Consider the following 14,076-nt stretch of genomic DNA (forward strand, 5'->3'; position numbering starts at 1 on the left):
GCGTAAAGAGCATTCGACTGTCAATGCGCGCTAATATAATTTGACCGACGTCGCTATTGAATAATTCACCCTTTCTCTCATTTTGGTCGATTTATAATTCATGATGTGGACGGTTGGTCGACCGGCCCATTGCAGGACGCAAACTTTGCATGCGTACGAATTATTTAGCACATAACAGGCCGTGCGCAAAATAAAATTCGTCGCCCTCGGTACGTGCCCATAAACAAAAGCAAACAGTTCTATTAAAGGGGCCTGCGGCGGCGGCTCCAAAATTCGGAAAGTTCATCGATCCGCTGCATTAGAAATGCACGTCACACTCGCTGTACTGTACTGCACGCTTTGTCATCTCTCGCGTATAACAAATTTGCAAGTTAAAAATTCCCCTGTTTGGTTATAACAAGCGGAGTTGGTAAAGTAATTTATTCCGTGAATAAATTTTCATAAATCTTAATAACCAGAGCAAAGCCGGATTTATGCAAATTCCATCTGGAAGAAGAGCGATGGTCGGAAAACTCTTAAACGTGAGGATTTTTAAAAGAAAGTCTGCAAAGCGGACTCTTGGGAACTATGTATGAAAGTAACAAATATCTGCAATATATATAAATTTTTATTAATCTCTGCGGCCACGTTCGGTAAAACAGGAAACGTGTCAAACGTGCAAATTGAAAATCTCTCTTGCCAGCAGCGCGGTTTGCGGTGTGAAAAGAGATAAACCCCTTCAGTTTGGCAAGAAGAACAAACAGAAGCGCCGAATATTTATCGACTTGTGTGCATGGCGATTACAAAAAGCAGCCACCGCGCCACTCTCTGCGACTTGCCTTTCACACACATGTGCTTCTGTGTAAGTATGGGAACCACGTGGCCGGCCAGCCAAGTCGACTCGCAACGCGCAGTCCTCTTTTATTCTATTCTAGGGTGGGACAAAAATCGAATGAGAATTTGCATTAGGTGTTTCAACCTGAAAATCATTCCAAAACATTTAAAAATATCATCTTTTTCAGTAATTTTCAATGATTTTTTATACTTTTTATTAAATTTTTTATTAAATGAAAAACAGTTGATATTATCCTTTCTTTAGATAATTTTCTCATATCACACATTATAATGTATTTATTGGTATTTCAAATGCAATTCAGCTTTTCCGCAATGTGCTATTCGAGTTGTTTTTAGTTTTGTATAGAATAAACAATTATCCTTCTTTTTCTACGAAAACAAACTGCGACACAAATAACCATCGAAGAAAAAGCAAATTTCAATTGAAACACTCTTTATCGCGAATTTGTTAACAAAACTGTTTTAATTGCTATTTTTATAGATCATTGTTAATATTAATTATATATTTTTACTAACCTGTTTCTGAATTTGCATAAAATCTATTCCAAATGACAATAATTATATTCCAATCTAAGGTCAAAATAAATTAAATTTAAGAAAATAGCTTTATTTTCAGTTGCATTGTAATAAATCTCAATAAAAGTTTTTACGTGGATCTACTGAAATTGTGCGATTATATACTAAAATTTTTGTCAAATGCAACATAATTGGCCTGGATCTTGGTAAGCAATAAATGATTTCTCGTAATTTTATGCAGCCGCAAACCGGTGATGGGAATATTAATTCCGGTCGAAACAATCGCAGCCACCGTATTCCCCTAAGGACTTGTAAAATGCGTCATTTGGCGCCGTGCCAAAGGTTCTATAGATAGAATTGCCACTGATTTTTAAATTGCGATGAACAAACGGAAATAAAAAAAAATCTCGATTTTTTCCCTGTATTTCTTTTATTTGAATTCCAAATCGAGGCTTTGCGATGCGCCACGTGTGCTGCGCGCATTTTTAGTGCTGGTGGCGCGACCCACCCTGTAACAGCGGGAATTCTATTCGGAGTCGCCGCTTTGGATGCGAGTTAGTAGGGCGGAGGCAGTCATTAGCACCGCATGCACCTTGAGCTGCTTTGTGGCCGGTACGTTAGTTATTTCCTTCTCTCTCAGCTGACCGAGTCGCACACTTTTATTGTCTGTTATTTCCGCGCACCCCGTGGCGAGCGAGGATTCTCAGGTGTAATATTTTATTTATCACCCTTTTTGGCTTTTATACATTCCCGCGAGAGAAAGAAGCCTTCCTTTCCTTTTTTTGTGTGTGACGTCGCGATTTAGTTTGAGTTACGGCTTCTGTGATTCGCGCCGACGTCAATTCTCTCACATGCACCTTCGGGGCACAAAACTTTTTTAATAAATCTCCCTTCTTTTCTTTACAATGGTACACGAGGGAACTTTTTTATAAATTGGAATGAGCAAGTTTCGCTAAAAAAAATTAGCCTAAAACTTTTGTTGAAAATTTCTTGCCTTGTTATTTTAACGAGAAGAAAGATTTATTTTCTCTTTGCCTCTAATCAACGTTCTCGGAGATGTACAAAAAGGAGAAGCTCTTTCATAATTCGCAACAAGTCGTCCTTCTCTCTGTGTATTATTTTGCTTTTGATGTTTGTTAACTGGCAGAATAGCGTGCGCAAAAGTATATTTTTAGCATTTTCTGCCCGCAATTATGAAGAGCACCTGCGTTGTAGAGGGAAATTTCACAAAGGCGTGCGAATTTTGCGGAACTTTACCTCTTCATTATATTGCTAATGAGACTCAAAAAGTCCTCTTAATAGAAAAATGTTGAATATTCTTTTTTATTTGAACATCTCGAAACGCTGTTGTTCTAAGTTACAACAAATTTTGAGCTTATAGCTGGATTTTTCAAACAAATGATTTTTTTCATGAATAAGGCTAAAAAAAATTTTATTTAATCATTTAAAGTCAAAGGTTACGTAGTGTATAAATTTAAAACAACAGTTCACATGAAAAAAGGGGTAAAAACAGTAAAAACACTCTTTTACAGCAGCATCAATTTTGTAATTGTTTTAATTGCTAAAAAATTAGTTATTGAGTAATCATAAAAAATCTGTCATTTTTTTGGAAAATAATTCTGATAATGGATCTTTGAGAATAATTTAGAATATTAAAAATATTTGACCAATAAAACGTCTTCCTTTTTACTTCTCTAGATGTTAAAAACATTTTTGAGACCCCCAATTTTTGAATCACATAAAAAACATTCCCTTAAACCTTAAATATTATCAATCAATTTAATTAACAAACGTTTCCATAATAATACCTTCTTATACTTTTCTAGTTAGGAAGACTTTACATGTAAATTTTATTTTTTGAACTAAACTTTTAGACTAAAAAGTCTTTCTTGTGGGAAAAAGTTACAAAAATTTTCAGTCTGCAACAAAAATCATTAAAAATTAAAATCCTTCTTTTGTAACAAAAAGATGATTATTTTCGCACAATGAATTTTTTATGAATATATCACCGAAATTTATTTCCAACCAAAAAAAGATACATTTTTAAACATAAATTATTTAAATAGGTTATGTCGGAATTCAGATCAGGCCAAGAAAATGGCCAGTTGAGTGCCGATTAGACTATTTTTATTTTTTCTACCCATGTCGCACAACAAAAACTCTACCGTGCGTAGATATATTCCAGAGCATGCACACGGCACCGTTCTGCATAATTTGCGCATATTAGATTAGCCGCGGGTCTTTTTATTGGGCAAAGCAAGAAAGGGTCCAGGAATTAAGGCCGTGTGCATGTTAGTAGGCGTGTGTGTGTGTGTGTGTTTACCCTATGTACCTCATATTTCACGTGCAAAAGGCGGAATTTCCACATTGGCGTGTGCCTTTGAAAAGCTCAATATAAAGGCAGAGGCCGCATGCAATAATAATAATTTAGGCACACTCGCTTGCGTACAAGTCTTAAATTACCGCGCCAAACAGCTCCGAAGTGCGCGACCGTTTGTTCTTGTAATGGAACAAATTTCGTTCTCCCTTGTGTTTCACGAGAGTAGCACCTGTTAAAAATTGTAGCATATTATGCACACATTTACGTGCAGCAGCTTCAACTTTATCATTTTGACGCGGTGTTCGCCGTGCACGGAAATTCCAACTTTTTTAATTAAAAAAGAAAAAAATGGTGAAATAATCCCATGCGAGTCACTCCGAACAGATCGAATGAATAATCACAGATTAAAGTAGATATAGACGATATTAAAACCAAAAAAAGTGCACAATTTTGTATTCTTTTACAAAATTGCTAAAAAAAAAAAAATGTAATTAAAACATTTAAAGTTTCAATTTTCAAAAGGTTCTTGAAAGCTTTCAAAATATTTGAAATATTACTGATTTTTTTGCTTAATAATTATCACTTGAAAGTTTCACTTTATATTTTGAATTTTAAAACTAAATGCAAGGGAAAAGATTGAAATGTTCCAAATAAAATAAAATTTTTTTTTATTAAGTTAGGCTAAAAATTTTGGTGTATTTGCAAATTTTATCCAATTTAAAAGCACCAATATCTACTTTAGATCGATTTGCAGCGAGTGAAAGGGTCAAATATACGCCCCAATTTAAAAAGAGTCTGACGCGCAAATAATGAAAGGTAGGGGCGGTCGCGTCAAATTAAAATTTCCGGCGGTGCTCCGTCCGTACGGATTGAGTGGCGCAGATTTTCCGCTTCTGCGAACGGCACTCTTGATTTTTTTTCCACCCCTGAGGTAATCAAGGAGCATACAAATGTGCTGGTCTCTGCAGTATGTAGTGCCAAAGTGGAGCGGAGCGGGGCAGCTCCGCCGACAGAGCCAAGGTAGAAAAGCCGAGGGAATTCATGTATATGTGTGCGCTAAAATTTCTCCCTTTCCCTGCACGCTGCTCTGCACATTCGCGCATTCAACAATTTATGCGGCACGAAAATGGCCATTTTTCAAATCCACCCGTCCGCTCTGCATGACACACAATTCCTCCTAGACTTTATGGCGAAGATCTTTCTCTTCTTCCAAAAAGGTCGCCCTATCTTTCACTTGAAATTGTTTATCAAAAAATTTAATTCATTGTGAGAGTTAGTCTATAAAAAACTCTATTCCCAAAAATTTTAAAAAGGAAATATTTTAAGTATTTTTAAGTTCAATTAAAATAGGAGTAATTTTAAAGAAACTTCTAATGCTTTCAATATTCATTCAAAGTCTCATAAAGAAAGAAGAGTTGTTTGATCCAGAAATTATATTTTAGTTTAATGTAGGAAATTTAATCATGATACTTTTGATTAAACTAATAGTTAAGAAAAGGTTAACACGTTATGACTTTAAAAAAAAAAAAAAACAGTAAAAAAAGGAACGCTCAATGCGGCTCAATAAATGTGTAAATCGTGAAAATAAGTCATTTTTATAGCATTAAAATTCAATCTTTGTGATCTGTGAATTATTAAATTTATTTTAAGCTTTGTAAGGGTTGCCGTTTTCAATTTTTAAGGGGGATAAAAGTAAACTTTCCCGTTGGGATTTATATCTTTTGCTTGAATTCAGTCTGTTGTTATGTAATTATTGGATTATTCCAGGAACGGATGAATGTTTCTTCGGGGAAATCAAGCAGACAGCTCAGCGAGGGCCCCTTTCGTTCTTTCACTCTGCGGTTTGAATAAGCACGTAGGTAAATTTATTTTCATAATAAACACGCAGAGCCTTCCTTCCATTGCACTTGTGGGAAAAATATATAAGATTTTTTAGGGTATGGCAAAAAATTGGGCAATATAAAGAAGAGGGGATGGAGCTTTGCACTAAAATTTGAAAAAAGACCCCAAAAAGTAACATTTATTTATATAGCTTGAAATTTACAAGTTTAGTTTTATATAAATTAACAAAAAGTTTTGTTTTGTTAATCCTTAAAATTGTTACGAATGATTCTTTAAACAGATTTCCATACTTAAAAAGAAATTTTTATACTTTCCGTAATTAGCCCAGCGTTAATCTTTGTTATAAAATTAACAATGAGGAGCAAATTAAAAATTAACTATTAAAAAGAAATTCATTTAGCGATTCCAACCTAGTTTGATCCGGATTATAATTTGCCGTGAGCTCAAAGGCGGCGCTTATGCATTTAAAATTAAATTCCGCTTTTGATGCAGCCATGGCAGAAAATCCGCGTGCTGTGAATTATTAATTGCAGCGCACAGAGATGCAGTGCAGATGATGATTCTCCGCTGCTCTACGGAGAATGAATGAATTTTGAACCGAGTTCCAACTTGTTGTCTTTTGCTCCAAAGAGAGAAAGAAAAGTATGAGAGGAGAGAATAAAGACCGTGCTTCCCCATTCAAACAGACTAAGGGATGTGCAAACATACTGCGGCGTTTTATAATTTCAAACAAAGCAACCGGAGAGAGGGCACCTTTTGTGCTCCCAGCACCTGCTTTTTAGAAAAATGCTTTTCAAAAGAGAGACAGAGACTTATATTTCTCTTCTACCTGTATGTGATGATGATGACGTGTCACGTGCTGCTCTGGAAAAATCGCATTCATGCTCAGCGATGTGCAGGTTTTTAAAAATGAAGCACATGAAATTGAAAAAGTTTTGGCATTTTTTTTTGCAGCCGACTGGAAAATTCCGGAACAAAGTTTGAAAGATGAAAAAGTTAGGGCAGAGTTTCAACAATCTGTTTAGTAAATCTTTTAACTTCAAACTTTGTATTTTTAAATATTTGTGTCTAAATTCTAATTCAACAATAAATCAAGTGAATTTAAAAATTTTGAAAACTTTTTGAAATAATTTTTAATATTTAAATTAATCTTCATTTCAACAAAAATTTACTTTAATAGATTTTCAACGTAAATAAATCATCAAAATTTATGTAGAAATAAAAATAAATTTAAAAAAACAGAATTATGTATTTCAATTTCCTCTTAGTAATTTAGTGTTTTAGACATTTCTTTTAATCAAAAATTTTACTGCACTTGAGCTAAAAAAACTTGCTGATGGTTTAAAATTTTTATCAAAAGTCTCCATCAGCATATAAAAAAATCTTATTGCACCCGGGAGTGAAAAGAAAGGGGTGGAATAACGACTGCTTTTTTTATTTTGTGGAGGCCCTGCGCTTATACACGTACATAAGGTGGCGACCGGAGCTTAAGTCACGCTACTTCGTGATCTCACCGATAAATATAATATGTTATTATGAGTGGCAGCGGCGGCGGCGGCGGTCTAGTCGATCATTATCCTTTAACGGCCGCGAGTCAAGGGTTTACATTTATATTTCGGCGTGTTTTGTACCTACGAGGAAATTCTTTCTTTCGCTATCCAATCGCATTCCAGATTAACAAGCCACGTTTTATCACGGAAAGTGGATCGCTGCTTTATTTTTGCCCTCGCCCACGCCCATTCATCAACAGATATCATATAATATTTTCACCGATTCGATTGCGAGTTTCGAAAAGGCCATAATTCATCGCGCAGGGATAAAATTATATAGCAGATAACGGCCTCGTGAATTTTTATCGTTTTAGAATCGCTGCCCCTGCAATTGATTTTGTTAAAGGCAGACACTTGTGTGGCATCAGCTCAAAAAATTTAATATATGTGTGAGCCTGAAAAAATATAATATTTTTATATTTAATAAGTTAAACCAATTTTAAAAAATTATTAATAGAACTTATTTTTCAAATTAAATTTTTTAAACATAGTAATTATTTAAATTGATAAATTAAAATTTTTACAAACAATACAAGATATTTAAAAAGATTCAATTTATACAAAAACCGGAAAAATACACAAAGTTAATAAGTAAAAATAAATATTGATGCCTTCTGATTTGAAAAGACAAAATAAATAAATAATTTATTAATATTTATTTAATTTTTTTCAACTTCCACTATAATTACTAAACACAATAAAAATAACTTTTAAGAGAGGTAACAGCTTTAAACTTTTATTTAAATTTTCATTCACAAGTTTATTCTCAAACCCGTCTTTGTCCCTAAAAGAAAAATTAATTACAAGAAGAATATAAATTGCATATTAAACTCATTATAAAGAATTCTCCCTTTCTCTCGGAATGCACCCTTAAAACCCAAAACGAACCGGGTTGATTGGCGCAATTAAAAGGTGAATTTATTGTTGCAGCTGCGGCGGCGGGATGAGCGGCGGGTGCGGCAGTGGTCGGGGCACCGCCGTAGTCAAGAGAATGCGGCTCTTCTTCTGCTATCTGCTGCCGTGCTCATTAATTTTAATCTTCGTTGCGGCTCACTCCAGGCAAGTTGGCCCAAAAGTACACCCAATTAACACACTTTGCTTGCCGATCGCTCTCTCTCTCGTCTTTTCTCTTAATTAAAGTGAACCTGTGCCAAGATTGTGCGAGAGAGATTCGTGAAGCCGAAAAGCACCTCAAGACTTATTGAATTGCAAGAAAATTCTATTAAGAAAGAGCATTAAATAAGGCACTATGTCTTTTAATTTCAGTTGGAAACAAAGTTCAGCAGAAAAAATAATGGGTTATAGGATATTGAATTATATAAGAAAAATTTTATCATATTATGTTATCTTTGAAAGGCATTTTTACATCGAAATTTTAAAATATTCATCTTAATGTTATTTCAAGATGAATTTTATCTGCCTTTAAGAAACAATTCACCTACTTTTTTTTTAATTTTTCATATTTTTTCCTTGGAAATGACACTCTGTAATTATTAATATTGTGTAAATATCAATCAAATTTAATCAGTCCAGTTAATTTAACAAAAGCATATTCTAGATTCTTAACATGTTCTAAAATGACAATGCTGAAATTTCGCTATGAAATTTTTATAACTTTTTTTAACAAAATTCTAAAACTTATCAAATTATTGGTTTGCTTTCTGCCTTTTTTAGTTGAAAAAATTGGCAATTTCACCCAAAGAGTTGCATTTAAATCATTAAAAACCTCACGTCGCGCACTCGATTTCGTATAAAATCGCGCAGCCAAACGTGCCGCAATAAAGCTCACAAGCGTGTGTGCGCCCCTTGATTTACGCAGGTAGGCTTTTTGTCGGTCACGTTTGCCGCGCCGGTTGCCTATAACGTCAGGCAGCAGCCCGGAAAATTGCCCCGCGTTGGAAATTAAATATTGAAATGCGGTGGAAAGATAAATAAGCGAAAAATTCACCGGTTTGCTTTGAATCTCAAAACTCCGGCGGCGATTCCTTTGAGAAAGTTCCTTCCAAGAAAATAACAATTTCCTTAAAGAAAATGGATTATCTCTAGCGTGAGCATATTTTATTAAAACTTTCAGCGGTGAGGGAGTTGGCGCGAGTTGTTTCTTAATTGCAAGCAAGTCTCGTCGCGCCTTGGCTGCTTCATATTTATGGCTTACTTGCATGAAGGGAATAATTTTTTTGCGGCGTAATGGAGGTTTTTGCTTCAAAGAGCTTTTCCACCACATAGAGCGGATTACGTGGAATTCGACTGAGGCTTTTCCTCTCGTGCAAAAATAGAAAAGCCGAATTCTGCAACGAGCTAGGCCAGTAAGTAATCATAATCATTTTGAAAGTTCCCCAAAGTAAGAAAAATAAAATATCCCACAGCTATCAGCAATCCCTCTTTTAGTAGATTTTTCTTTCAGAAAAAAGTAGCACCAAAATTATTTATAAACTTAATCTGATGAAATATTCTCTTTTTACCAAAAAAGATGTTTTTCAGCTCAAATTTCAGCTGGAAAAGCTTCAGATAATGTCGTTTTTTAAGCAAAAAACAAATATCAGTTTCTTTAGCAATTTAATAATATAAACTTAACTAAGAAAACACAAATTTTTTACGAAATCAAGCCACCTCAATTGGTAAAAATACCGAAAAATACATAAAAGTTGTCTTAAAGTTCCTAATAAAATAAAATTTGTAATACTATTTCAAAGCAAAAGTAAAATGTCTTAAAATAAAACAGAATTTGAAGGAAAAGTTTGAAAATAGTTAAATAACCAAAACAAGTGAAATAGCCAAACAAAGTTTCAATCATATATATATTGAATCGGAACGAAATATAACAAAATTGAGTGTTAAGTTAACATGTATTTGAATTTGTTTTAAACATCTTTGTTGTTTAGTTTGAATTATTTATTTTTTAATTTATTCCGAACCCGTCCATGATTTTTTACCATTTTAAATTATTAAATTTGGGCAATTTTCGAGTGCTGCAATTTTTATCGGCCAATTTTCACCAAATTTAAGCCAATTAGGGCCAATTTTGTTCTTTGATGAATATTCCAAAATTACAAAGCACCTCTGGGCGTGTCGCTCGCGTTTGATTCCGCTTTCCCTCTCACGCAATGACGACTTCCCCCGTTTTACATAAATCTCTTTGTGATGCAGGATGAGCAGCAGGATGCTTCCGATGTGCCTTCCGCAGACCAAAGTGGGCTTCCTCAAAATGCACAAATGCGCCAGCAGCACGGTGCAGAACATCCTTTTCCGGTACGGCGAGTCACACGATTTGAACTTTGTGCTGCCGGGCAGCAACAACTACCTTGGCAAGGAGGCGCCGTTTAATCGGACGCAGGTGGGTCGCATTTTATGAGTCGCCGCTTTTGTCCCTAAATTTATTTCCCCTAAAACCAATTTCTTCATTTAGCCTAGATTCAGAGACCGTAAATACATTTCCCCGCAGCTTTTTTATTCCCTCCAAGAATTAATTGTCTGAAAAGTATTTGCTCTTAAAATGGAAAATATTTTAATAAATGCAAACATCATTATTCATTATTTGCAACATTAGCATTATTAAATTATTTTATCAATAATTTAGAGTACTATACTTTTCAAAAACTTTAAGGGTTCTTGTTTTAGGGGAAATAAGGGGTTCCCCCAATTTATTTGCTGACGCGTCTACCCCGCCGAAATTTATCTCTTTCTGTTTTTGCAGATTGCCAAGGTGCCGTGGCGGGGAATTGGCTATGATATGTTCGCGGTGCACACTGTTTGGAGCACGCCTGAGGTGAGGGCATTGCTCGGTCCAGCGGCCACCTTTGTCACCATCGTCCGTGACCCCGTCGACCTTTTCGAGTCCCTTTACACCTACGCTAGGTGGGAGCACCTCTTCAAAATGAGCTTGCCCAGGTAAAAATTTTATTTGATCCAGCGACTTTTAATTCATTTACAAATGATATTACTGTTTTTGATTATTTTGAAAAATATTCATAAAGACTGGTGAAGAGGTTTATTTACCAAAATAGACAACTTGATAATTAATAAAGAATTCATAAATGCCCAGATAAATTTGTTTTTGAACCAAAAAGTGAACCAAAATTATACGCTGTTTTATAGTTTATATGAAGGCACTGATTTTCAAAGTTAGTTTATTTTAAGCTATTTCTAACACAATTTTTCAGAAAATTTTACGATTTAAATCGTGGATGAAAAACAGCAATGAAAATGTTGGAGAAATTTAATTAATACAAATGAAGAAAACTTCATAAAAAGTCTGAAAATGATATACAGAAGTTCTAAGAATTCAGAGGCTGAAAGGAGTTTTTTTTATGAAAAAAAAAAAATTCCAAAAACGACGTTTTGAGTCTCATACATTTTTAAACACAAACAGTATATGGCTCAATTCGCAAAGATCCATTAACAGAAATAATTTAGGAGCAAAATATTAAAAATATTTCACAGGTCTTGTTATATTTGATTTGAAAATATATGTTAAAATATTGTTTTTTGTGTCGCGTGCAAAAGAGGTATTAGCTTTGTAAAAAGAATTCACCGATTAAAAAGTTTTCCATCCAGCAATAAAAGCTGTCTTGTTAAAATTTGCATAGATAAACATTCAAAGAATGATAAAAATTCAGTTGCTTTTTGCTTGGATTTTATTTTTAAACCATCCATTTATATCTTTTCCTAAAAAAAAATTAATTGTTTGAATTAATTTTTTAATTTGAATTTGTTTAAGATTTGCAAGGGCCGTGTCCCTGAATACAACGAGGAGTCAGGATTTCCTGACGGTGGGCGCCGGTTACTCAGGCCACAACCAAATGCTCCACGATTTCGGGCTTCCAGAACGAGACTCGTACTCCGAAGAGAAGGTGAATAATTTAATTTATTGTCCCACGATCGAAATTAGACCCAACTTTATAAATTGGTCAGTTGCAGTCTATCTAAACAAAGAGGGTCGGCGCCGCGTGAATAATGCATTTTTGTCTGTTAAAAATTAATGCGCTTCGGCACGCGTTTCCCTCGGGTCATAATTCGACGAGAGGTTTCCCTGCTTTGTTGATGCTTGCGGTTTTATTAAGGTGGCTTGATGTCGCACGTGGCCCCAAATCGATAGGCTTAATTGCAACATCGCATGTCGCCCAACATTTCTCGGCTCATTTTGTTTCCGAACAAATATTTGTTGCTGGGGGGTGCATTCATTTTTCACATTAATGTGCCGTCGAAATTTATTCTGTGAATCTCGCCGCCGCGTTAAGTATAGAGAAGCGTGCGTTTGGATAATTGGCGTGTATATATAAAAGCATTGTGTTCGGAGCGAGAGGGAAACACACACACATGCACAGCAGATAATTTTAACGAGCACTCGCGCCAAATGTAATAACGCCGGTTTAATTATTTAAATTACACGAACGCAGAGATTACTAAGCCAAAAACGTGTTTGCGACACCGTGAATTTCAGATGTGTTCTGAGATCAATATAATTCCTACTTAAGTTCGAGTTGAGTTGTTGAGTTTGTCAGTTTGCAAAAGTTTCATTCCTAGACCAATAAAGAAATAAATCTATTTTTATTTCCATTTTTTTTTCTTTAAATTTATTTAAATGCAAGCAGAGAAAATCTATCACAATGTCACTTTTTAAATTTTTTACTTCATTTAAAAAAATTAGCAATATATTAAAGAAAAATTAATAAAATCGCCTAATAAATAATCAGTATTTTAGTAAAAGAGCAAATTTAAAACTCTGCTGTTAATCTTTTTATCCACAAGCTATCAAATTTTCAATTTTCATAATCATTTTTCACGTCACTTCTATAAAAACGAAGCAATTACCATATATTTTCATTGTACGTCCATAAAATATGCCAAAACCGGCGGCGCCTCTATAGTGTAGTCGAAGCTTTTTTGCAGCGGGGCGCTCGATTTTCGTCGCTGAATATATATGCACGGATGGATCGACCTAATTATATTCAATTATAATTCACATCACAAAGGCGAGCACAATGGGCACTTCTTGCGGATAAAATCTGCTTTTAGCATATGTCTGCGCTTTCCCTGAACCAACCGACTGACTGACTGTGAAGCGGCGACACTTGAGAAAGTACATGTGCGACGGAATGAATGTCTTTTATATTCCGAGCCTTCCGAGGCCCTATTATATATTGTGTTGTGAACCAGCGTAATATGTGTTATTGATTTTCAAAAGGGATTATATAGTAAAAAATTACTCATTTCAATTCAAATTAATAAAAAAAAAAAAAAAGTTAAAATTTATTTTTCCATTTCAGGTGAAGCAGAAGATTTCGGAAATCGAACAGGATTTTGATCTGATCATGGTGGCCGAAGAACTAGAAGCCTCTCTTGTCCTTCTGAGCGAACTCCTGTGCTGGCCCTTGGACGCGATGGTAGCCCTCCCTGTCAACGTCCGCTTTCCTCAGTACAAAAGACCACTCGACGAGCAAACCCGAGCCCTTCTCCGCGACTGGCTGTGGGCCGATCAGATGCTCTACGAGCATTTTTGGCACCTCTTCCAGAAGAGAAAACTCGAGTTCGGGGCCGAGAGACTGCAGGAGAACATAGCTAAACTGCAAAGACTGAATTACGAAGCAAGAGAAGTGTGTGGCGTGTCTGAGAATTACTTCGACAATTTGACTGGAGTGTTCAAACCGTCAAGCAACCTGGTCAAAGGTTATGATGTGAATAACAGGACCAGATGTGTTAATATGGCCCGAAGTGAACTGAGTTACATTGATATTTTACGGAGGAGGCAGATGGAAAAAGCTGTGGTCGCAGCGCAGGAGAGAGCAAGTGAGGGAGAAACCAATCGACTGATGTAAAATTTAAAATTATTTGTGATAAAGTTTGGTTGAATAAAAAACCTTGAAACCTGAAAAATATAGTAAAACTGAAGAATATCTTTTTAATAAATTTTATTTTACTGCACTTAAGAGATCTAAATGAATTAAAAAGAATCGAAGATTTAAAATTTTAAAATTAATAAAATTCAATAGAGTTGAGAACACTGAATTCTAGAAG

At 35.0% G+C, this 14,076-nt stretch overlaps 1 protein-coding gene across 5 annotated transcripts; it reads left to right on the top strand.

The window, feature by feature from the left end:
* Positions 1 to 1,889: 1,889 nt before the first annotated feature.
* On the top strand, positions 1,890 to 13,937 carry LOC132192514 (galactosylceramide sulfotransferase-like). 5 transcript variants are annotated; one of them, XM_059612505.1, is made up of 7 exons: positions 1,901 to 1,962; positions 5,438 to 5,525; positions 7,993 to 8,121; positions 10,210 to 10,396; positions 10,757 to 10,950; positions 11,780 to 11,912; positions 13,329 to 13,937. In XM_059612505.1, exons 3-7 carry the CDS (start codon positions 8,006 to 8,008, stop codon positions 13,875 to 13,877), a joined length of 1,179 nt encoding a protein of 392 aa, XP_059468488.1. In that variant the 5' UTR covers positions 1,901 to 1,962; positions 5,438 to 5,525; positions 7,993 to 8,005; the 3' UTR covers positions 13,878 to 13,937. The 5 variants fall into 5 exon arrangements, with proteins under 5 accessions (XP_059468487.1, XP_059468488.1, XP_059468490.1 ...); XM_059612507.1 differs by having other exon boundaries at positions 1,909 to 1,962; positions 5,438 to 5,529; XM_059612508.1 differs by having other exon boundaries at positions 1,935 to 2,057; positions 5,438 to 5,529.
* The last annotated feature ends 139 nt before the right edge of the window (positions 13,938 to 14,076 follow it).

Source organism: Neocloeon triangulifer, unplaced genomic scaffold, assembly GCF_031216515.1.
Source record: "Neocloeon triangulifer isolate White Clay Creek 2 clone unplaced genomic scaffold, ASM3121651v1 ptg000003l, whole genome shotgun sequence".
NCBI lineage: Eukaryota > Metazoa > Arthropoda > Insecta > Ephemeroptera > Baetidae > Neocloeon > Neocloeon triangulifer.